Source organism: Lycorma delicatula, chromosome 3, assembly GCF_047948215.1.
Source record: "Lycorma delicatula isolate Av1 chromosome 3, ASM4794821v1, whole genome shotgun sequence".
In the NCBI taxonomy this organism is placed as follows: domain Eukaryota; kingdom Metazoa; phylum Arthropoda; class Insecta; order Hemiptera; family Fulgoridae; genus Lycorma; species Lycorma delicatula.
Genome location: NC_134457.1, coordinates 157,930,719 through 157,957,873, shown reverse-complemented (window position 1 = coordinate 157,957,873; position 27,155 = coordinate 157,930,719). Strand labels below are relative to the sequence as shown.

Genomic DNA, 27,155 nt, shown 5'->3' with positions numbered 1-27,155 from the left:
AACAGCTCATAGCCTTACAGCAAGAGCATGAGCATGACTGCTGGTTGCAACAGGAAAGTACCACTTGCCATAGCTTGCTCGATTATGGAGATGCTACTGGATTTTTTCAGTGGAAGAATCATTTCTAAAGGATAGTGGCCACCCCTGATCTGACTAAATATCCCCTGTTCTGAGTAGTCCAGATTTCTTTCTGTGGAGTTACTTAAAAGAAACTGTTTATAGGAGCAATTCACACATCCTGCAGTAATTGAAGACAAACATTACCAATGGCCTCCAGGTAGTAATAGGGTAAAAAAACAAACAAGAATAGCAGTAAACATGATTAAACGAGTTGAAAAGTGCGTAGAAGTGGATGGACATTATTTTCAACACCTTCTGAAAATTATTCCGTAAGTGTTTGCCAATAAACTACTATTTACAGACGAAAATAAGTGATGGTGCCTCTTTTAAGCTGAATATTTTTTACATATAAATACATATTGTACAAAATTGTTATACAGTGATACAAAAAGAAACTGAAACTTTTTAAGAATGCAACAAAAACATTTATTAAAAGAAACCTAATCATTACAATTAAAAAATGTAATTAATATATATATATATATATATATAAAAATACAACATTATCAAAATACCTAATATCAAGTTTTTGAAAATTGCATCAGATAGATGGCATCCTCTTTCTATGTATGCACTTTGCCAATCTGCTGTTGAGGTTCCACATTGCTCGCTGCAACATCTCAGGTGGGATGCCATGAATTTCACCTTGAATTGCTTGTTCAATTCACTCAGTGTCTTTGGCTGACTCTTATAGACCGTACTCTTAAGGTAGCCCCACAAGAAAAATCCCAAACTGACAAATCTGGTGATCTTGGGTGCCAGGGAATGTCACCAAATCTTGAGATGACACAGTTACCAAATAATTCTCACACAGCTGCCATTGATTGCCTTTCAGTGTGATGTCGCACCATACTGTTGAAACCAGGCTCTGTGCTGTTGCGGGATATTGTTCAATGCAATTATAACAAAGGTTTGCAGCAACATGTTTATGAATGTACAGATCTGAAGTGACAGTTGTTGTGATGTGCACCTCATTTTCAAGAAAAATGATAAAAAAGTATAGTCAATGACCTCCTGTGACAAAACTGCACACTATACCATTACCTTGCTCCTGTATAAAGAGTGTTCAGGAAATTTATTGGGGGTTGCTGTTTGCTCAGTAACGATAGTTCTGCTTGTTCATGTAACTTGTGAGATGGAAATGTGCTTCATCTGATATCCACACTTTGTCCACTAATTCATTGTCCTTGTTAATGTTTACCACAGTATTTTGACAGAAATCAAAGCGGAAATGGTGATCCCTCTCCTTCAGTTCTTGCATAGTCTATAACTTGTAACAATGAAATTTTAAGTCAAAATGAAGAATTCAGCAAACACTCTCTCGAAACAACCCGACCACAGCTGCTTGTTTATGAATTGAACACTGTGGGCTTTGTATGAGTACCTCGATGTTGAGTGAAATACAAGCACTTTTTGGTCATCCTGTTGGTTTCTTTTTCAGAGCTGATAAAGCTCTGAAAAGTCTTTAATTCACATTCTTATCACATTTTGATGGAACATGCTCTAAATTGTAACGCCATCGGAACTCCCTCTGTGCACCTTCTATACTGTCATTGGTTTTGTAAAACATTTTTATGGTAAAAGCACACGTTGACATTCCACTGCTTCATGATGACCAAGTACAAGCTTTCTCTGCATAAAGCAGTGCTGCCAACTGCACATGGATGCCAGTATACATTTCAAAAGTTCCATTTTTTGTCACTTTGTATTTAAAATTAAAGTGCTCAGTACCTACTTATTAAGTTTCTTTATCTTTTAACAAACTCGATACAACTGCAACAGTCTTTTCAAAGCCCAGTATTTTTCCTAGTATAAAGAATAGGAGGTATAATTTTATTCACCGAGCACTTCAATCAATTTTTTGGGTCCTTAGTGCAATAAAATATAGGAAGATAAATATAGTCATCTATCAAGCCTTTCTATCAAGCAAACTGAAAAAACTCACTGGATATTTTACCCTCCAGAGTTATACAGAGGAATGTGGCAGGTGACCCAATTTCCAAAGTAAATATCAATGAAGAAAGTATTAAAAGTAATTAAAGGGTAAAGTCAGAGGGAGATGATTGCAGACCCGTTGGGGGACTGTGAATTTCTAAATGGGATTCATAGCAAGATGTTGGACATTGGAAACTTGGAACAAGTTTCACAAATTTAATTAATTTTAAGTTACACTATTCTATTTATATACAAGTTTTAAAATAAAGATCTCTTTATTCAAAGAAAAAAGATTACTAAAGTATATTTTTAATATTACCTTCAAATGTGCTGTAAGCTAAAAGAAAATCTGCCATAGTTGGAATTTTGTAACTTAAAGCAATATTATCAGTTTGATCCTGATTGACAAGTCTCATTCCAGGATCAAATTTGCTTCCTCGACAAGCCTGGAAAATACAATTAAATTTAATATGACTAAGATACACTAGATAACAATACAGCAATACAATTTTTTTTGTGTTTAACTTCCGGGTTCACCATTTGGTATTGTTTCAGAGGATGAGATGAATGATTTGTAATGTGTGTGAAAATGCCATGCCTCACTGGGATTCGAACCCGAGACCTCCGGATGAAAGGCTGAGACGCTACAACAATTACAACCTATCTGAATGAATTATAACCAACAATTAAATTATCGTTTTACAATCTGGAAATTTTAAAACTACATAAAATATGAAATATGTTAACAATATTCTAAAATACAGTTATATATTGATGATCATTGGTAAATACTTTTAGTAGCTTAGTTACTTCACAGATTGTTTTAAATATGTTATTTTGTAATAAAAACACTTAACAAAAACAAAACTTATAGCTGTAATTCTTACATATTTTGAGATATTATTACAAGCTAAATAAGAAATTCTAAAAAAGCGATGTAACTATATTATAGTGAAAATGAAAGATACCTAATTTGTTTGTAAATAAAAATAAACCAATCTGGTATGGAATTCAGTTTCTAATTTAAATATATCATAACTTTCTAGATAATTACTTTTAATTGGTTTCTTCATCTAATCTTCCTGTTGTAAATTTGAAATTCAATGCACTGAAGATGTGAAAAGCCAGCAAAATAAATTCGGTACTGTCCACATAAAAATGTTACCAACTAACTCACTGCAGTAGTTCATAATTTATTGCTCATATGAAAGTAGGCAAATACTTTTCTTGTAATATTATTCAGTTATATGTAACTAACTATATGGACAATTAACTATAGGTAACTTTATGTCAGACAAAAGATGTCCACACACAAAAAGCCGAAAATGAATTTCATAACTTTCCCAGCTATGCTAATCGAGTTATGAAATTTATTCTTTAGCTTGAAAGAAGCTAAAAAGAAAAATCCTAAATCAATTTGGGGACTCCCCTACTCCAGAAGACTTTTGGATAAAATTAATTTTTAAGAAAATAGTAGCTAAGTGGTAATAATAAATTTAAATAAACAATTTTTTTAAATCCTTAAAAAATAAAAAATAAAGTCATAATTTTAAATAAACAAAGTTGTAATTATCTATGAAGGGGAAGAAAATAAATGACTAATGTTTTTTTTTCAATACTAAAAAAAAATATATCCTTATTTTATCAAAGAAATTAAAATTGGATTTAAATTTAAAATAAATTTTTTAAAAATGTTTTTACCACAGACCATTGAAGTGGGAAAGGCAAAAAATATTTATAGTAGTTTGAAGGCCCACTGATGTAGAAAATATAGGTCAAAAAACCTTTTTTAACCAAGATAGAGCTATAAATAAAGAAAAATATATAGTAAAGATTGGAAATTTTATTTTGGTTAAAACCTTTATCCAATTTTTGGAAAATGTAACACTCTTTTCCCCTGAAGGTAGTACCTGTCTACTAAGTTTGAAGAAAATCAGTTAATGAGGTCCAGAATTTTAAAACATAGGGTACAAGTTTTAAAATTTGTTCTTCTTTTTCCAAATCAGAAAATAGCATCCACTTTTATAAACTGTTTGCGCAGTAAAGTATTAAATTTCCAAGAACATTTTAGTTCCTTCCTTTTTTTCTAAATTGATTCGTGATAATTCACTTGACTGATATTAGTATGATTTTAATCACAGATTTAGAGACTACAGATTTTGTAAAAAATTAAGATATAAAAGTTTTTAAAATAATTTACTTATTAATCTCATTATTGTATTTTAAAAAGTAAAAATAGCAGTGTAAAATGCAGTATTACTGTTAAAAAATTAGCTTAAACTGTACTTACAGCATACAACATTAGTATACAGTAATAGTACATAAATTAACTAAATTCATTAATACCTTATCACTTCTTCAGAAAATTTGTTTAAACAAATTTACTACAATATTTCTTACTTATACATTAATTTCTTATTTATTATATATTATTATATTAATAAATACACTAATCTATTTTTGAAATTTTCACATATTTTAATTTATTCTGTGAAGACCATTTTACCACTTCACAGCTATAATTACCAATGCATTTAATCAGTGAATTTACTTGGTCGTAAGGGATCCATTACAATGTCTGTATATGTAATGTCTGTATTTGTCTGTATATCATCTTTTTGCAAAATCACTCATTGAAAACTGCCACTTTATTATTGTCTTTATTTTATAAAACTTAAAACAGTTCCAACTTTGATAAATTAAAGTTTTATTATTACTTCAAATGAACAATAATTTTTACTGCATATTACACAGCATTACAATGAATTGAAAAAAATGTTAAGTGAAATAAAAAAAGGTTGCTTAGATTTATTTGGAAAGACAAAATACAGAATCTTAACTGACATATCAAGGGTAAATGCTTAACTACAAATTTATCATAAAATGAGCTGTTGATGCTCCATGTACAAGGTTCAAATCCAGTTGGATGTAGTTTTAGTTATTATTAATTGTATTAAATTTGGTGTCCCTGAAGAAAAAGGCCGTTTTGACAATGAAAAGGCTCCTGCCCCTTTCAGGAAACACTCCCTACTCTTATTTCCCCCACAAATCCAACTATTATGGCAGCGCTGATGCTGTGGTTATGTGGCTTTTTAAACGCAAGAAATCTTCTTCAACAACAGTATGGTCTTACTATGATTCTTAGAGGATGGTTAGGGTAAGGATGTTTAACTTTAAGAATCTGTGTAAAATAAAAAATCTTTCATCAAATTTTTTTCCATTTTTAGAAAGAATTTGAAGTAACCTCATATGAAAGATATATATATATATATATATAAATGATAAAGATATCTGGCCGTTCTGGAACTATATGGCTGTGCATTATTGTATTGTATACCTGTGTATTATTGTATTGCATTATTGTATTTGTATAATTATAAAAAACTTGCATTTCACATTCACATGAAATGGTTTTCTTTTTTCTTATTCTTATTGAATGCTATGTATATTTTTCTATAATTAATACAACATAATTATCTGAAAATATTTTTCACCATTGCCAAGTCTATATCTGCTATAAGGAATATAATAAAACTTTTAAAAAATTCATAAATGAAACAAATTCAAAATAACTATCAAATACGATTTTTATTTTTTGTACTTATCGGTTATCTGCCCGCCACATATTTTTCCATTCAACAGGTTCAAACTGTAGTAAGTTATTTCATAGATGGTGCCACTGAATGCTATATTGAAATAAGAAAATATTTAATAAAATCTAACCAAACTTAACCTACACTTGCTTCGCTCGCTAGTCAAGGTTAGCGAGTGTAGGTTAAGTTTAGTTAGATTATATTTATAATTTTATTTATTTTCTTGTTTCAATATAGCATTTCAGTGGTGCCATCTAAAAATTAACTAACTACATGGCGGACAGATAAGTACTTTTTTTTTAATATTATGCAACAGTATTACCTGTATGAAGAATATTTTTGGTTTTCCTGCTAATGAAGGACACTTGTCAGCTGAAAATGGTGTCCAAAGGTGTTCAGTAGGATAAGCATAATCTTTGGCCATTAGACATCCTGTAGATAACCCATGTGTGAGCACAGTCACAATGAGACAATCAGCATCAGAATGATCTTCAGTTGATACTAGAATAACAAAATAACATTATCAATAATACATAACAATCTGATATAAAAAAATTGAATTTATAAATTCCTTAATTTTTAACATTATATCACTGTTACTAGTAATCTGTTAGAGTTACCTTTAATGAGTAGAATGTCATTGCCTTTAATGGCACTCAAGATAATCATTCTGAAAGGGGAACAAGACTGTATACAGTTAAGTTTACTTGACATTTAATTACATTTAAGTTATTATACCTGACACCATTTATGATAGTATGATTAAAAGTACATAAATAAATTTTGTATGTGAGGAAAATATTAATCATAGGTTCATTAAACAATTGAAAATAATTCTTTAGACCCAGAAAGGAAATTGTAATGGGTTTGATAAGCAACAGACCATCAGCAAATCATATGGATTAGCAAGGGAGAAACAATGTAACATACTCCAGTATTTGAAGTATTATTATGTAAAATTTGTTCTACGTTTAGGAGCAAAAGGGGTTGGAGTTTAGGAATTGTAAGAACTCCTTCTGTCTAGAACAATGATTATCAAACTTTTTTGCCCACCACCCACATTGAGAATCAGAAATTTTTGGCGCCCCCAAAATCTTTAAACTTACCATGTTTTAATAATAACAACTGCAATTGCTGTTTTTAATATGTGCTCTTAAAAAGAGCAATTGCAATTATTGTCTTTAAACATGGCATATCCTATTTCTGAGTTGAAACTTACACTTTAAATGAGAGCAATTAAAACGCATATTTAATCATATTTGGAAATATTTTTATTAAAATTGGTTTCAAAAAAAATTACAACTGTATCCCAATTGAATCGTAGACACACAAAAAAACAAATTAAAGCTAGTCTTAAGCTTTTAAACGGTTTTAATGTAGTTTAATGAAAAAAATTTCATTTACCCCATGCACTTGATCAAACATGAAGAAAAACTTTAAAATTTTTAAAACTTTTCTTCTCACTGTTTTTTTTTTAATTTGATTTTTTTTGAAATCTGAAGTATACTGTCAAAAAGTGGAGTATTCAAGCTTTAATTTTTTTTTATTCATCTCTAAGCCGCTTGGTTGCAAAGTTAAAGTAGTTTGAATACAATTATTTGTTATCATAAAATATAGGTGTCCCTTTAATTTTTTTGTACTAGTAAAGTAGATATTTAATTTTAGTTTGAAATATCAGGAAAACATAATTTTTGTCTTTTTTTTTAATCATCCATTACTTTCCTAGACTGCCTGAACGCCCCCAATTTTCTGTAAGCCTTCTACCGCCCTCCCCTGAAGGCCTCCAGCACCCATAATGAGAGGGGGGGGGTTGCCCACTTTGAAAAAAATGATCTAGAAGGTACAGACCTCTGTTCCTTCAGGATCTCTTCCACATAAAACAGAAATAAAGTAGGTTCAATAGTTCAAGTTTGATTGGACCAAAAACAACTTAGATTATAAAAAATTCAGACTATGAGGAATACAAAAATTATACAATAAAAGAAAAAAATAACTAAAATTATTATAAAAAAAGATCAATGATGCTTATATTATTCTTTTATATTATTATACTATACTTCTAAAAAAAATACAATAAAATATAAAAAAATTACAAAAATATATTTGATTAAATATAAAAAATTATTTTTTAAAAAAAGCTTTTATTTAACTAATATTGATATTAACATTAATAAAAAAAGGAAACAAATTAGAAAAACCCTCTAAAAAGTAAAAAATAAGAATTAAATCAAATTGAGAATTTTAAACAAAAAAATATAATATATTAACAAATACAAAAATGCACTGAAAAGTAGGTAAGTCCTATATATAAGTTATTACATTTTGGTAAGAATTTTGAATATATATATATATATATATTAAGCAGAAATTTATTTTGAATTTCTAATTAATTTTGCAGTCCATTTATAACTGATTTTATTTATAAATATCTTCTCTATTTGAATGGAATATGAAGTATTCTTATTTAAATATCTTCTAGACTTTACCAAAAACCATAAAAACTTTGTTTCTTCTAACTATTAAATTAATAATGCAACACATATTAAGTTACAATATATTGTAATAACTCGTACATTTTACTATGTATATTAAATATTTTTAATTACTGGTAGAATCTTATATCTAAAATATATGAAACAAGAGGTATGTGCTAAGATTTCAATAGTAATATAATTTCATTCCAAAAAAGACAAAGAAATTTTCATAAAAGAATGAACTATAGCTAAATTTTTTTAACATTTGATGAGTCCAAAATATAAAGAAAGCAATAGCAGATTAACCTTAGAAGTCACGTTGAAAAACAAAACTAATATTACATTTGTAAATATCAAGGGTGATAATTTAAAAAAAATAAGTAAAACATTTAAGAAATATAAGATTGAAACACAGATAAAAAAGACCGCGAAGGACAAGCTGAAGTATAGAAAACACAAAATTGTAGGCTTTGCTTATATATTGAAGAGGCAATAAAAGCTATAAAAGTGAGGAAACAAAAGCGAGTAATAGAATTTAAAAAAGGAAACAGAATGTATATTATGTATTAAAACATAATATACCATTAGTCTACCAGATTAAGCAATAAAATTTTGAAAGATGTATATTCATTAATACATTAAAAAACCTTAATACTACTTGGGCAGGAAGTTCCTTTACATTATAATAAATCCAGCTTAATCAGACTCTACTGCTGCTGGAAAAGGTGGGGAGGAGCCATAGTGGGGATCGTCCGGTGTGTTCATTTGTGGTGGGATGACTTAGTTGTAGTCAAGCGTGAAACAATGACAGATACGAGTGCATTCACTGATAAAGAGTATTTGTTAGCTTGTCTGTGTGTCCACAAATATCCACACCCCTGGTAAAACACTGGAGAACATTATAATTTTCTCTGTGCATTTTGGGAAATTGTCACCATCACAGCAAACGTTGCTGACATTGTAGAAGAAGGCTTTTGCCTTCAAATTCCCGAAGTTGAAAATAGTAATCGTTATGAGATTTTTGGTTGTTAACAGCAGTCACATCATAATATAGCCATATCACATATTTTATGTTTCACATAAAATATAGCAGGATATCACATATCCTGTTTGTTTTGTGTCATGTACATGAAAAATGGCAGCAATTAAACAGTATAAAAACAACAAATTTTTTTGGTTTTTCTTTAAAAAGAAATCACCCTCAGAATCCACTGTTTGTACTAGTATATGGAGAATCAGGAATGAAGAAAGCAGCAGTTTATGATTGGCTTAAGCATTTTAGTGATGATCATGTTAGTGTTGAAGATGGTATTCATAATGTGTTTATAGTCTACCTCAAAAATTAAAGAAAATATCAAGCATATTAAAAATACTGTTTCAAATGATAGAAGAAAAATTGTCAAGGAAATAACATCAATAGTTGGGATATCAATTAGAATTTGCACAGTATTCTTCACAATGATCTGAATATGCATTGCATTTGTGAATACATTGTTCCAAAAATGTTATTTTCAGTTCAGGAAGAAATTCACATGATACTGACAAATACCTCTACACTATGCATGATTAAAATCAAAAATTTCCTGAAAAAAATCATAACCAGGAAATTAAATATAATGTTTTTTGTAACATCTACAGACAAAATGTCAGTTGTCAGATTTTAAATCAACTTCACTTCACAGTCACAGGAATTTTGTTCATATAGAAGCAAAGAAAAAGTTATACTGGAAAGGTATTATTCATTCCTGACAGGCAGATACTGAATAAGGAAATGTGCATCAATATCTTTCACCATTAACAGACACAGCAGGAAGAAAGTGTCCTGAAAAATTGAAAACTAAGAATTAGATTCTTTAATATGACAATGAACCTGCCCTGAGGATTGGGGGCCTGGCTGCTGGCAACATGATATCCCTTGGATTGTGGATGGGGAACAGTTATCAGTATGATGGGAAGCTATGAATAAGAAGTGTCTCAAATAAGCAGTTGTGCTCAGGCAACAGCAGGACCAGAGGTATGGTGGGATGCTGCCAAGGGGAGCGGGGCAGTGCACCTAAAAAATATTATTAAGCCGAAAATGAAAAAAAGATCTTAGGGAAGAATATGATCCGTATTTGAGTGGTGGGCAAAAGGTTAAAAAATGGAGTTGGCTTTATTATTTGTAAAGAGATAAAAGAGTGCATACAGAGGGCGGAGTCAATAGATGATAAAATCATATGATTAAGGATAAAGATTAGATGTAACACCCGGGATATTAAACAAGTGTATGATCACAGGTGGGATGTGGAAGAAAATATAAGACAGTTTTTAGAGAAACTGAAAAGCTAAAAAGATAGTAATAATAGGAAATATGTACATGCAAGTGTGAAAAGAAAGAGATGGAATAGAGGAGGTTCTGGAACCACATGGATATGGAGGAAGAAATGGGTAGGTGAAATAATGGTAATTTTGTGAACAGAATAACTTCATAGCAGGTAAGTCGTGGTTTGATAATAGTAGAAGAGAAGAAGATACACATGGAACGAATGAAGAACAAAATCAAAAATTGACTACATGTTAGTAGGGAGAGATATAAGGAGGGAACTGATGGATGAGAGGTTGGTAACTAAAAAAATAGTGGTTGGAGGAGACCATATGTTGCTGATAATGGCTAAGCTTAGATTTGGAAAAAATCTCAGCGTGACTGTTTTTAACGAAAGAAAAATTAAAGTATGGAAATTGATAGGAAACAAGATAAGGGAAACGTTTGAAGGAGGGAAAAAGGAATACCTAATGGACAAAGGGAAGAGTGAGGATGCTTCAAGAAGACCATGGTGGGCATAGCAGAGAAAGTATGCGGTAGAACCAGTGAAAAAAAAAAGGAAAGGAAACAAAGTGGTGGAATGACAATGTAAGGATGGCAGTTGAAAAGTAGATAGCATGGAAGACATGGAGACACAGTCAAAAGAATGAAAACTGGAATAAATATAGGGAACCAAAAAGAATACATAAGAAAGTTGTAAGCAGAGAGAAGAGCAAATGTTGAAGAGTTCATAGAAAAGCTGGAAAGGAACTCACAAGGGAATATGCTTTTTGGTGTTACAAAAGTAAAAGAAAAGAGAGAGAAGATACAAAGTTTATTAGGAACAATCTAGGACATGTGATAGTAAAGGAGGAAGAAATACTTGGTAGATGAAAGGACATTTTAGCAAACTCTTCAACCCAAATCAATTGAGAGAAAAGGACAGAAGAGAGGTGCGGGAACAGAAGAAGAGTGTAATAAAACAATGAAAGAAAGAGAGGATGCTTTAAGAAAAATGAAAGGAGGCAAAACACCAGGAATTGATGAGGTAAGTACCAAGATGGTGAAGGCTGTAGGAGTTTGTGGTTTACAATGGCTGTACTCACTGTTCAGAAGTTTATGGAAATTGAAGGCGATTGCAGAAAACTGGAAAAATGAAGTAATATTCTCCATATTTAAAAAAAAAGTACAAGATGTTACATCGTAATTACTACACTATTCCACACATAGCAAAGCTGTTTGAAAGGTTATTGGAAAATCGCATCATAATTAAGATGAAAAGGGGATTAGAAGAGGAATAGAAATGATTTAGATATGGCAGATCCGCTAGAGATATAATATTTGAACTGAGACAAATGAGTGAGAAGAGTGGGATTATAGTAAGTAATTAGTAATGGTGTTTATGTACACAGTAAATACATATTATACTGTGAATAGGGAAGTGTGACTAGAAGAAAGAAATGTGGATAAAGTGGACATCCAAATGGTTAAAGCTATGTATGAGGCCGGCCTCCATAGCGCAACTGGTAGCTTCTCAGCCTTTCATCCGGAAGTCCCAGTTCAAATCCTAATCAGGCATGGCATTTTCACATGCTACAAAAATAGTCATTCATCTCATCATCTGAAGGAATACCTAACAGTGGTCATGGAGTTTAAAAAAAAAGCTATGTTTGAGGAAAGCCAGAGTTATGTCAGGACAAAGCTGGGGAGATCAGATTGGTTTGAGATAGAAAATGAGTTGAGACAAGGAAGTGTGATATCTCCACTTTTATTTATAATAACCATGGATGGAATCTTCAAGAAAGTTAAAAAGGAAATAACAGAAGGAATAAATAACTTTTTATTTGCACATGATTAGGTTATATGGGGGAGGGAGTGTGAAAGGGATTTAGAATGTGAATAAAGACATGGAGTGAAGAAATTCAGAAATGTGGAATGCAGTTTAGTGTTGAAAAGAGTAAGAGATGTGCAAGATAGAGAAAAGGGAAAATTCAATGGACCTAATTATAAAGACCTAAGTAAAGGCTTTTATATACATTTGAATACTAAATTGTGGATACTGGTGTCTTTGGCGATTGGGTTTCAATTAACCACACATCTCAGGAATGGTCCACCACAGACTGTACAAGACTACACTTCATTTACAATCATACATACCATCCTTATTCATCATCTGAAGTAAAAACTTACGGTGGTTCCAAAGGCTAAACAGAAAAAAAGGAAAAAGGACGTACCTATGAATGGTAGAAAAATAGAAAGGATAAAACAATTTAATTTTATCTGGGATCAGTTTTACTGAGGATGAAGAATGGGTACGGAAGTAAGTACAAGAGTACAGAAGACAAATGGATTTTATCAGAATGCAAGAAATCAGGCCTGGAACACAGAGGCACCTTTGCAATGTAACAGTTATATACAGCCTACTTTGTGCCAATTCTTATCTACGCAACAGAAACATGGACAGCTGGCATAAAGATGGAGAGCAAGCAGCAGAGATGAAACTGAAGAGAAGCATGCTAGGGAAAACAAGGACTAGAGTAAGGAGCAGTACGATTAGAGAAAGTGAAATTGGAAAGCCTTATGGAGTCAAAATCTTTGATCTTCAATTTCAAGGAAAATCAAAACTCAGGTAGTTTAAACATATTGAAAGAATGGATGAGGAAAGATTACCAAACAAAATGCTACAAAAAAAAAAAACAGATAGAAGACCAGAGGTAAACCAAGAATGAAATGGATAAATACGGTAATGGGGGAAGTGTGCAAGAACGGAGATGTGGTGAGAGTAATAGAAGAGAGATAGTTCATGAATCGAAGCAGTGGAAGAATTTGTAGAAGGCCCAACCTGAGGAAACTTGGATTAAAGGGAACCAATGATGATTATATGTATGACAATGAACTGGCACATTTATCTAAGGTTTTCATAGAGTTCATGGGGCATGGCGTGACACAATGTAAAAAATCTGAACCATCTACCACACTCGCCTGACTTGGCACAAACTGATTTTTGCTTGTCTTTTCACTCGAAAAATGGTATAAAGATGTCAATGACATGATATCTAGAGCAATGAAGCAACAAGGATGTCTCAAAATGGATTCCAGAAATGTTCCTTACAACTTAATAGATGTTGGCAAAACTGTTTTCGCAAGCATGTTTTATTATTTTTTGCTACAAAAGAAAACTACTTTGAAGGAAATGTACTATTAACACTTTTGCATGTAAACAATTTTCGAAAAATAAACTATTTACAGGAACTTCTTAAACCAACCTTGTATTACTTCTGCCGATAATGTATAACTGTGATGCAAGAAGAAATTGACCATTGTCTAATGAATACTAACACTTAGTAATTGCCTTTTCTGTCTACTAAACTTCATATTTCATATAGCTCACAATAGCACCACCAGTAATTTTAAAATCTAGCTTTTGGATATTATTTAACACAAACATCATGATATACTGCATTGCACATTATTATTAGAAGAGCTGTTTAAATTTTACACAATAATGTATACAGCAAATAAATAATGAGTTGCTTTGCAGTCATCCATACACCAAGTAGCTAATACATTACAGATATCTTACAAAGAAGCTGAAAGAATTTTAGGACACATCCTATATGTGAAAATAAGAAAAACGTTCATATAAGTACAGTTCTGAAACTATAAATGCTTTGTTTTCAAGAAATACCTTGCGAAAAATGTTGCCCTTATTTGTACTCGAAGAGTGGTAAAAACATGAAGCCATACTGAAATCTTTGAAACTTAAATAGACAAGAAATTTAATGGTTTCATATGAATTTTGAGCAAAGAATTTAAATAGAACAGATCCAGAATTATATCTCTGGCAATTTTTGAGAAAAAATTGTGAATATAAAAAATCTAGTTATCATAAAATACTATTTGTTAGGTTTGACATACAATAACTTTGTTACTGCTAGGAAATAAATAAAATTTTGCAGCAAAATTTGTACAGATTAAATTCTTACAAAATTCTATTTAAATAAGCTAAACAAGAGTTAAAGAGATTTGAGTTTTATTAAAAACAAAGTGGACTAAAATGGTAAAAAAATACTGTATTATACTTTTAAAGTGCGAAAAGAATTATTTCAATATTTGAACAATTAGCGACAAGAATTTTCAGTATATTTGAAATTATTCAAAGCAATCCTAATACATTAAGAAAAGCCACCCAAGGAACTGCTGTATTGTGCAAACATTGAAGAAGGGCATTTTGAACAATTATTGTAGTACATTTTAATTTATTTTTAATAATTAATTTTGTTTCAAGATATTTTCCAATATTGAAATGATTCATCTCTCAGTTTAAAATTAATACATAGCATTTTTATGCCACATTTCAGTCCATTTTGTTTTTAATAAAAGTCACATCTTTTTAACTGTTCATGTTTAGCTGATGTCACTTAAATAGATTTTTTCAAAATTAAATTCTCCACATATTCTCTGACCTATGCCCACAAACCTTGATACCCTTAGAATTTCACAACAACAGAAGAAGTTTAGAGTATTTTAACACACTCCAAAATAACAGCATAAATTTTATTAAATTTATTTGTTCAAATGTTTGTAGATAAAAAAGAAGAATATATATCTGTATAGAAAAGACACATCATGCAGCTTAAAGAAAAACATTCGACATTATCTTTTCCTAAAACCCATCATTTAATACTAGATTAAAATGTTGTATAAGTAAAATTCTTTATTTCATTGGGTATAGTAAAAAAGATTTCTGAGATTTTGTAAAAATATAGGTATCTTAAGGGTAGTAAGTCCCACTGTTGAAATATATCTAATGAATACACTAGACAAGATTTTTTAGAGATGGTCCTGATTATACATTTTTGTCCCACGATCAAGGAATGCATCACACTGTGGTAAGAACCACTCCATATTGTTAAGCCATATTGCAATCTGCTTTCAATTAAAACGTACAGAGATTTCAATAGAAAATCAGGGCAACTATTGCGGAGGAAAAAATGTAGGACATGCATATACAAGTTCTTTCTTTAATTTCTGTATATGAACTGACCATGTAAGTCCAGGTTCTACAGTTCTTCCCAAATATTTCACGTGGTCAGTTTCATTGATCCAATTACAATTCACAAAATTTACACAAGATTTGTATGCATTTGTAGAGCCAATGGTTCCTCTAAATTTGATTTCAACTTAAAAGCGATTGACTTGGTCTTTTCCTATTCAGCCACTAATAATTGTACTCAAACCACACACTAAGCCTCTGGAGATCATCACGGATCATCTTACAAAGCTCACTTCTATTGTTTGCCCTATAACTTAAAGTTGTGTCAACCGCAAAGGCTGTGATAGCACTATTAAGTATACCTCCACATAAACAGTTAATGTATACTAAAAAGAGCTCTGCTGAAAGCAAATAGCCCTGAGGGACACTACAAATAATGCTGGATTCATTACTCAAAGAATTTCTAACTGTAACTTGCTGGGTCCTACCTGACAAAAGTTAGTAAACTAATCTCCACAGATTCTTCTGTCACTGGCATTTCTTCGATTTTTTAGAAGGTGTTCGTGATCGATAGAATCAAAAGCCTTTCTTATATCTAGAAATAATGCAGCAACGTTGCAGTTGCTGTTTACACTGTTATAAATACCTGAGATTGATTTAGCATTGCATCTTCAGTATTATGCCCTTTCCTAAAACCAAATTGATTATTAATATAGAAATTTATCTTAGTTAAAAAACTATTTAAATGGATCCACATGAGCTTGTCAAGTATTTTGGAAAACATTGATAATAAAGCAATAGGTCTGTACTTATTAAGATAATTTTTAACCCCACCCTTACGTATTGGAATAACAACAGACTTTTTAACTGCTTTGGATACACTCCTGTTGTAGTGCTAAGATTAAAGAGAAAGACTAGTATATCAGATATTTTGTCTATTACAGCTTTTATTGTATTTACTGTAACTTGATCAAGTCAAGGGGCCTTTCTTGATTTAACAGATTTTACTACATTTTCTATTTCTCTTTTGTGTGTAGAAGTAAACAACACTGAAGATGGGCATTTCTGGAAGGAATTAATGCTTTATAGAGGTTTGAAAGATTTCATTACAGTTATTTGTGTATGATGAAAAATTTATTTATGATACTTTCTGTGTACATTTCAAAGAATTACACGAGGCAGAATCATGTTTGTAACAATTATTGCAAAAAATTCTCAGATTGGTAATCTCAGAAATACAATTTTTTATGTTAAAACTAACAGAAACCTCTTATTTACCATCAGATCCTGAAATCATTTCATCAATGTACTAAGTATAGAAAAAAAGCTTAACAATGAAGCTGTTTTTACAACAACAAAAAACCTTTTAAATTAACTTACATTCTGCAATAACAGTTTTAAGTTTTTCAATTTCTAAATCATTGTATGTTTCAACTGTGAAGCCCAATCCCTCTAAAGCAGTTGTAAGCCGTTTAACATCAACACTAGAACCTTTCCTTTGTGGCATATCTCTGAATTCTTCATGATTAAAAATAACTGCTTTCCCTCGTCTTGCGTGCTTCATGTTATATTCCCTTGATGCTCTTTCTGCAGGCATAACTGCTTCTTCGGGTTTTGACAAACTGGTACTACTACTGAAAAATTAATTAAACATTTTTTTTATGTTGGAAATGAACTAATAAAGCACAACAATAATACTTAAAACACCACAAAATTCAATATATATTGAATTTATATTAAATTCAAACTACTAAATTTAAATTAAATTCAATACATAGTGAATTTTGTGATGAAAACAAAATTAAAACATTCTATTAATTGTTTTTTCATTTTAGAAACATATTAATCCATTTCTTTAAAATTCAACAACTTGTTAACTAAACATTTTGGATATGATTAGCAAACTGCTTTCATTTAACTCCACTTTTAAACAAAATGCTACCTTTGAATAGCCCTATCTACAAATTTCCTTTATCTAGATTCACCATAAATGAAACAAAAAAGATATAAATAATCCAAAAGAGCACTTTTATCTTTCTTTAACAACCAAACAGAAATGTAAAAATTAAAACCTCAAAAATCTAGACTGTAAGGTGTACTCTTAAGCCTCTTAGCATTTACTTGGATTAACTGAAGAATAAATAAATTTCATAACAAAAACATATCTTAACTAATCCTATATTTATATAAAATAATTACAATTAATATAATGCAGAAATACATATACAAAAAATACTTTTTTCATATTTAATATTAAGTTAAATTTATTTCAGTTAATTTTTCACAAAATACAATTTTACAAAAAGTTATTTAAATCATTCGAAATCTATTTAAAAACAATTTTTAAACAGGAACCCTCAAAATGTGATAAGATATTCCTCAAGCCAGATGACAGGAAATCAGTCAGTAACGTGGACAGCCATGTCACTCCTCCCAGTATTATTTCATTAATTAAAAACAAAATAAAATAAAATTACAAATTAATCAATTTTATTTTTAATATGTAATAATTTTATTTTACTACAAAAAAATTAATCTTTGTCTACGTGCAACAATTCTTCAATATTTTCCTTTCCTTCTGTTACTCAGATAATCTGTCACCGAGCAACCATTTGCTACGATACCAGACAAGATGCATCAAATTTATATAGTTGCTGACTGACTGCTTTAAATTTTTTAAACAATATTTCAGAGCAATTTTTACTTCTTAAATTACAATGGACATAAAACCTGGAATCTTCAAGTAGACTGAAAATAGAATAAAAATACTATTATACAATATGAAAATAAACACAGTTCTATTAACAGACTTCAAAAAAACAGGAGGTTATCAATTTGAGTATATTTTTTTTTAATGTATGTAAAACAATATCTCTGTTGTTAGTAAACCAATTTTGATGATTTTTTTATTAATCGAAAGAGCATACTTTCGCAGCGGTCCCATTTAAATGTTAACCAAATCTGATGATAATCTTGTGAAAAATACAAAAAAACTAAACCACTTGCACCAGTACTGTATTGCTCTCTGTTCCCTTTATGACTACGATGGTATTAATAACAGTCTATACTATCGTTTTTTAGTCTCCATAGAAATATCATGGCACTTCTTTCTCTATTTTTCTTCCTTAAAGAGTAATTCCTTTTTTTTTCTTGACTACTTTCCTCTAAAATCCATATAAATATTAAACCTACATTTAATATTAATATAAAATGATGAAAAGGTGTGTTATCCCTGTAACTGCAAAATTATATGAATAGTTATGGATGTAATAATAAATTAATAGTCATACAACAATCTCCTAACAGACATCACCCTGTTTCAAGCAAGTTAAATATTATAATTTTGCAATAAATAATATTCTACAGTTATAAACACTTTTTTAACTGGGTACTTGCAAACCTTGTCCAAATGTCTACTTCCAATGAAATCTATAAATTGGATAGATTACGCAACCATATCGTTTCTGTCAGAGCTTACTCATCATGTAATCTATTTAATAACTTATTTGTATCCAAATCAGACAAGCAATGCCCTCTAAAATTTTAACTCGACTAAGAGTGACACAAATCTGCCCCTTGGCAAAATTTTTCTTGCTGAAGTCATCATTGATATATTCATGATACATCATCATTTGTATATTCATAACAGTTGAGAACTGCGATAACAGATGAGAATCTCTTATGGACAAGACGTTTTTATTTAACGTATGACTTTATTTACTTTTAATACTTGACAATCAACTGTTATGAATATACAAATTTTAATCATTTATTTTATTTCATTTTAATTTCTATTCTACTATTTAAATGCACAACTGTAAATTTTATAATTAATCGATTATTCCTGATGATGGATGAATAAAATCTAAAAGCGCTAGGATAAATTAAAATTCACTAGCAAGTAACTTAAACCTTTATTATTTATATAAGAATACTTTATAGATGCTTAGGTACATATATTACACTGAGACTGCACTTCATTTACATTTATACATATCATCCTCTGGTGGAGGCTAAACAGAAAAAGTGATGTGTGTATGTATATATATATATAATATATAATTATATCACTAAGTAGTATACCTTAGCGAACTCAAGATGAATTTTATCATGAGCCGCTCTCTCTTATAGGCTTTTGAGATCGCATTTTACCAGTGGGAATTGCATTTAACCGCCTAGTGGTCGATTGAGGTACTAACTTTTTATAACTTTATGTTTAACTCAAGTTGGTTGGCACCGGCTTCAAAAATAGTTATTTGTTTTAAATACTATACTTTAGTAAATAAATAAAAATATAATTATTTTTAACTGTTTAGTACTATTATTCTTTGAAGTAGGTATTTATTTTTATTTTTTTTAAATTATTTTATTAAAAAATGTCTTTTTAAGCATATCTTTCTTCCCTCAATGAATCATGAGACCTTGCCGATGGTGAGGGTGCTTGAATGCTCAGTGGTACAGAGTGGCTAGACTGAAGGTGCAACCATATTGGAGAGGTATCTGTTGAGAGCCAGACTAAGGAATGATTTCTGAAAGAGGTAGAAGCTATTTCAGTAGTTGTTAAGGGCGTACATCAGGAGGACTTAAATGGCCAAATCAATATCACTCAATCTTCTGAGTACTACACAGCTGAAACCAAAGGAAAACTACAACTTGTTTTTTTTCCAAGAAAATGTATCTCTCTTCATTTTCATGTAACAAAGATGAAGAAGCCTTCCTTGGTAAAATATTCCAGAGGTAAACTAATTCCCCGTTCGGATCTCTAAGTGGCAACTACTAAGGAAGAGGTCACCAGAAAATTAAAAAATAACTTTCTATGAGTCAGAGCTATGTCTATGAGTTTAGAACGTTAGAAGTCTAAAAAAAAAGTTGGTAGGTTAGAAAATTTAGAGGGAAATGAATAGGTTAAATGTAGATGTAGTAGGAATTAGCGCAAGGTTCAGTGGGAAGAGGAAAACAACTTTTGGTCAGGTGTTTTTAAAATAATTAACTCAGTGTCAAATAAAGGGTACACAGGAGTACGTTCATAATGAACAAGAAGATAGAGAAGAGAGCGAAAAAAAAAAAGCTTAGCGATAGAACTATTGTAATATGGATAAAATCAAAACGTAAGCTGATAATTGTTAATGACTATATGGCTACAACTGCCCATGATGATGATGAGGTAGATTGTGTACACAAAGAAATTAATGAAGCAATTAAACACATAAAAGAAGATGAAGATTTAATAATAATTGGAGATTGGAATGTAAGCATTGGAAAAGGCAACGAAGGAAATATTGTGGGTGAATTTGAGCTGGGCAAAAGGAATGAAAGAGGGAACAGACTTATTGAGTTTTGCACAAAGTATAATTTAGTAATTGTCAACACGCAGTTTAAAAATCATAACAGAAGAATATACACATGGAAAAAGCCTGGTGATACTGCAAGGTATCAGATAGATTATATCATGGTTAAAAAAGATTTAGAAATCAACTCCTTGACTGCAAAGCATATCCTGGAGCAGACATTGATAGCAACCATAATTTAGTGATAATGAAATGTAAATTGAGGTTTAAAAATCTGAAGAAAAGTTGTCAGATGAATCGATGGAATTTAGAGAAGTTGAGGAAGAAGAGGTAAAGAAGATTTTTGAGGAGGACATTGCAAGAGGTCTGAGTAAAAAAGGTAAAGTAGAAAATATAGAAGAAGAATGGGAAAATACTAAAAAGGAAATTCTTAAATCAGCAGAAGCGAACTTAGGCAAATCAAAGGATATATTGGAGCTGATGGATGAATGTAGAAAGTATAAGAATGCTAGTGATGAAGGTAAAAGGAACTATACACGGTTAAGAAATACGATAAACAGGAAGTGTGCAAATTAGCAAAAGAAGAGTGGATTAAAGAAAAGTGAAAAGAGAAATGATCATTGGTAAAATAGACTGAGTATACAGGAAAGTTAAGAAGAATTTTGTGGTACATAAATTAAAATATAATAATCTGTTAACGATGGTACACCGATTTATAATACAAAACAAATTATATCAAATTAAAATACATGAGTAATTGTATTAAATAATAATTAACAATTATTGCAAATTGTATCACTCAAAACAGAACATGTTTTCTACAGCATACCCAAACTTGTTTCAGTGAATTAAAAGCTTTATAAGTAGTATAAAGTTGAATATATGTTAAGAGTCAAAAATATATAAAAAAAGAGCAGAAACAGAAAAGCTTTTTAAAGAGTGAAAATCCTGGAATCAGACCATAAGTATAGACCTTCTAGTTTTTGAATGCACTTTCTTTCATGTTTTTACTACAAATACAACTTTTAATCAGTTTATATAGTAAGTTATAGAAATTGTATAAAATTAAAAATATATTTATATACATATTTAATTACATACAGTATATAATTTTTGTACCTGCATCATAAAGAAAGGAGTTGAGTTGAGTTGACTTATGTTTACCGTACAATTAAGAACATAATTTTAACAATTAGAAGTTTACTTTTATTATTCCTAAGATGTGCTCAAAGCGAGTCGAATCTTACGTGATATCGGCTAAACTGTAATAAATTATTTATACTACAAAACAACACAAAATCACATCTTATCACAAGCAAAAGATTACTGAAGCGTTACCCAACACAAGAATTAATTTAAAGGAAATATTTATTCTTTTTAACAAATCCAAGCTGATACTCAATTATGGCTACTAAACTTTTTTTTTTCAAAATGAGTGATTAATTTTATAGTAATGAATCGTGCAGTGAAGAATGTCAAGCTTGACCAGGATTTGAATTCAGAAATTCAGGATAAAAGGCAGAGATAATACTGCTCTACCTCAACGATCTGCATTATTCATAACAGTAGTAATGGTCATACAATATAAGAAATTTAAACTGATTATTGTTAATAATATTTAAAGTTTATAAAATTTATTTAAAAGACAAATAAAAATGAACCTATGAACTCGGTAAAATGTCCACTTTTTCAAAACTTGAAAATCTGAATTCTTAAGTAGCAGATCAGATATTGTTACAAATAAGATTTTTAACAGTTGCTAGCTTTACAAAACTGAGGTACTTTCTAGCTCAGACTTTGTATATACCGAAGAATTTGGGTATTTACACGGGATGTTATCTCTTTACAAAAGAACCTCCGATTTGTAATTTGAAGGTTATAGAAATCCATTGACGTTTGCTAACTGAATGTCCTACATCAAAAATTAATAATTTTTTATAACATTTTTTAACAGTAATTACTACAGAAAATATTGTAAACAGAAATGGCAAATTTTATTAGCTTTGTTATAAAATTTATATTCTGATAAGATAAATTTTGTGTTGTTACTTTACGGTTAATCCACTGTGAATACAGGAAATTGTGTTAATCGTTTTGCCATGCTTTGGGCATTACCAGATATAAAATGAGTTGTATTTAAGAATGTTAAAGAGAAAATTACTGAATTTCATAAAATAAATTTTAAAACTAGTTCATACATTTTAATTTTGTTTGGATAAATGTGTCAAAGAACATTAAAACGTGTAAACTAGTGTATTTGTGTACACAAACCTACAAAGTATAAACATAAATAATAATGAAAACATAGCAACTATTTAAAGAAACATGAGTATTAACCGTAAAAAGCTTATAAACACCTGCCAGGAAGTCAAATCTCAAACTAGCTTACTTAGCTTGGATTCATTAGAAACCGGAAATGCTAACTTGTTGAAAAGGCGCAAGTTCGTTTTACACAAGATCCAGTAATAAAATGAAATTATTAATAATAAAATAGTAGTACAAAACCTATACAAAATTAAAAATAACTACTTACCCCATAGAAGTTTGAGCCTCTTTCCCGATAGGCTTAGCATCGAGCTGAGTATCAAATCGTGGAGGAGAGGCGGCAATGTCCATACTTGATGAACTAAAACGAAATGATTTCGTCTTTGCTAACATAGCATTGGAAGGAGGCGTCGGCATCCCCGTGCTGCCGTATCCGAGGTCTGAACCGGGCGTCATCGGCGGTGAAGACGGACTATCTGTCATCGTAGGTATACGATGACCGCGAGGAGGACTTACTTGCAACAAATCAATCGAAAAAAAATTAAGGGACTTTTCTTTAGTCAGATGCGGCGGACTGATATCACCGATGGAGTCTATAACATCCGATATCCTACGGACTCTAGGCGTCCGATCGTTAGGATAAGTCGATGTGGACTCGGCTTCCTTAACGTCCTCGAACACCTCATCGTATTCTTCGAAATAGGAAGACCGACAGCGGTGAATCACATCTTCCCCCTCTTCTCGTTCCATCTCGCTGTTGCTCTCCCCGTTATTCGTACCTGAAGTTTTCCCTTTCATACAGTTAGTCTTCTCAAAATTGTCGGAATCAGTCGACGGATTCATTTCAACAACGTTCTCTAACCACTAAAAAAAAAAAAAAAAAAAAAAAAAAAAAAAAAAAAAAAATTATAAATATATTTACAGTTACCATAAATGAATATATACATCTAGCACTAAAATATAATATATATATATATATATATATATATATATATATATATATATATATATATATATATATTCTTACTATGCATACTGGATTCGCACAATAATAAAATACACCAAAAACTTTTCATAAATTCTGAAGTAAAAGTTTGTATAAAGTAATACTTAAAAATAAAATGTTTAATATAAAGCAAAAATTACGACAATCAAAACGATAAAATAAATCGGTTTTAAATACAAAGAAAGTTTTGCAAAACACGAGATGAATTCTCACAAATGAACTGCAATTACAAACCGTCTTTATGAAATCTGCCATTAATGAAATCAAAACAAAGGTTAAAACAACCGCACTTGAAAATAAGTCTTCCTTTTCTTCTCGAATTTTATTTTACAAGAAAAACAAATAAGTACGTTTTTAAAATAAAAATTTGGAGAAGGACCAACAAAAAAAAACGAAAAAGTATGCTTAATAGAAAGGACGTGAAATTAAAAAATTATTCGAAGATTTTTTTAAAAGTAATTTTACTTAAACGACACATCGAGGCCCAAATGAAGATAACGGATGTAATTAAATCATTTTGAGCATAAAATTAAAAAAACATAGCTTCTTGTATGTACTTTTTTTAATGTTAAAAATAATTGAATTCTGTAAAACTTTGAAAACCGTTTTAGACTAGCGGAATAAAACTACACATATTCTCTCTGTAACTAATGATAATAACAATCATCGCATTAAAAATGAAGTGCATTTCTGTAATCAGTATATTTGAGTCGATAATCTTTACAAAAGAAAAAAACAACAGAGAACTTTCTACAGAATGCTGTATAACATTTCAGAACATACTATTAAAAACATCCATTTTTTCGGTTTATCCAACAACTAACATTAACACAAAAAAAAATTACTAACATAATGTATAATAATATCTTCCAAACTGCACAAAAAAAAGTTTTAAAATAATTCCAAAGTTTTAAAAGTAACTGTTAATAAGAGATCTGTATTGATCATAATCATGATCATCAGTGATCTTTCCTTCCGGATCCTAACCACACATCTCAGGAACGATCGACCTGAGACCGTACAAGATTACACTTCATTTACATTCATACAAATCATCCTCTGAAGTAATACCGTATGGTGGTTCCGGAGGCTGAAACAGAAAAATAAAGGTACAAAAATATAAATAATTTGATATAAACATAGGGCTTTAATGCAACTAAATATTATCTCGGTTATTCAGGCAAAACAATCCCGTGAAGGGAACTTCCATTAACGATAAGGATACTATTTCTGTAATATAGTACGAAATTACTGGGTGTTGTGAATACGACAAATTCTCGTGGGAGAATTAAAAAGTTTCGTACGACAAAAACCGTACTGTTTTACTTTGAAACGCTTTAATAAAACGCTAAGCCTTCTATCATTATAAATATTTATGCTTACGTATATTATCAAGCAATATACTCATATAACATCATCTCTTGAACTTCCTTAAAAAATAAAAACCAGTTTTCAACAGAAAAAATAGGATGTATCATTGTTTAAATCACGAATCATGTAGACTAATAGATAATTTATCCAATCAGACATCAAAAGTTTTTTTTTTTTTTTGTAACGACAAAATAAGCTTACGAAAAGGGTCTTCCATTTTTAACAAATGATCGAACTATTTCAAAGATTCCCAAAAATTAATTCTAGATCAAATTAAAAGATCGTCTTAAACAGAAACGATACAACATTATTGAGTAGTTTAAAAAATACTTATTAAAAATGATTTGTTTAAATCAGAATTTTTCACATCTCTATTTAACAAGCACATAAACATTTGCACAAATAACTTTCATTAACGCCTTCTGAAATAACTGTTATTTCTATCTTCACTTAAATAATTTACTATTAATTAATTTTTTATTTATTTTTAATTACGTGAACTTAACCGGTTTAAAATTTTTATTTTATAATAATTCACGGTGTATTTTGTAACGCTGTACTAATTATAATTATAGTGCTGTTTCATCCGGGTAAATATGACCATGTGATCTCTATTTAGTAAACTTAAAATCTTTACTAATTCATGTTTATATTTACAAATGCGCAAACTTTGCTACAAATATTACAAATTTTACCTTTAAACAACAGATCTGATTTTATGAAGCGCAACACAATAATTCGTCTAACGAAAAAGGACCTTATCAAGGATTCCCATCCAACCAAATAGAGGAGCAGTTTTTTTTTTTAACCTGGATTAGCATACCTAATGAGATCAATAATCGTTGAAAAATCAGAATCAAATATTTATTAATAAACATCGCGGTTCGATGAATCATGAAAAAAAGTCTCGCACATTTTTGTTGTTCGAAGCAGTGTTCTGCTGTTTACTCCATACAATCGAGATTTAAAACAAGTGCTAGAAAATAAACAGAAAAAAGTAGTAAAATTGGGTGGTATTCCACTATTTTTATAATTAGGAGCAGAAAGCAGAACCATGAAAGAATTTAAGGAAAAACAATATTATTAAACTTTGGAAAAAAAATAGCGGTACCACCTTTTTATCGGTCTTAATTTACGATCTTACTTCAGATCAAAAGTTACTAGTGGAAACTATCGACAATAAAATACCATTTATAGAACAGCAGGTCAACCGGTTGGAAAATTATCATAATACATTAGGCTTGAACAGAATTTAGTAAAATGCAAGTTCATTAAATACGAATCATTTTAAATAATTTAAAAAAAATCACTATAGAGTTCATAATTAAAATTCTTGTTACAAATAAATTAATTTTTAAATTAGACCAACATCAGCCCGCATCAGAAATTTGGAAGATATGTTAAAAATAAATATCTATTTATTATCCGTACAAGGAAATCGCCTACTGTACTATGGACAGATACAGCAAATATTTCATTAATTAAAATTTCATTTGGTTATAACTCAGGAACCAATGAAAATAAGTAAGACTTATGGTATATCGTTGAAAAGCTCTCAATGAGGGATTATTACTGCAATCAAGAAAAAATCCAATTTTTTTGGTGGTCCAGTCGGTTCCAATCAAAAGAGGAGGTGCACAACTATAAGTTAGAACAGTCCTAAATCCAAAATTTCAACATCCTACGGCTAGTCGTTTTTGAGTTATGCGAGATAAATATGTACGTATAGACGTCACGCCGAAACTAATCAAAATGGATTCAGGAATGGTCAAAATGAATATTTCCGTTGAAATCTGGAGACCGAAATTTTTCGCGACCACAATAGT

General features: G+C 30.3%; 1 protein-coding gene across 6 annotated transcripts in view; it reads right to left on the bottom strand.

Moving 5' to 3' along the window:
* Window positions 1-27,155, bottom strand: part of LOC142322137 (caspase-1-like) — a 170,904-nt gene that overhangs the window by 19,145 nt on the left and 124,604 nt on the right. For 5 of the 6 annotated variants that reach the window (XM_075360865.1, XM_075360863.1, XM_075360866.1 and 2 more), the window contains 4 exons: window positions 23,221-23,816; window positions 16,780-17,033; window positions 5,971-6,149; window positions 2,375-2,501 (listed from right to left, as the gene is read on the bottom strand). In XM_075360865.1, coding sequence (XP_075216980.1) covers window positions 2,375-2,501; window positions 5,971-6,149; window positions 16,780-17,033; window positions 23,221-23,795 — 1,135 coding nt within the window. In that variant the 5' untranslated portion in view covers window positions 23,796-23,816. The remainder of the gene's footprint in view (window positions 1-2,374; window positions 2,502-5,970; window positions 6,150-16,779; window positions 17,034-23,220; window positions 23,817-27,155) is intronic. The other variant, XM_075360864.1, reaches the window with a different exon arrangement.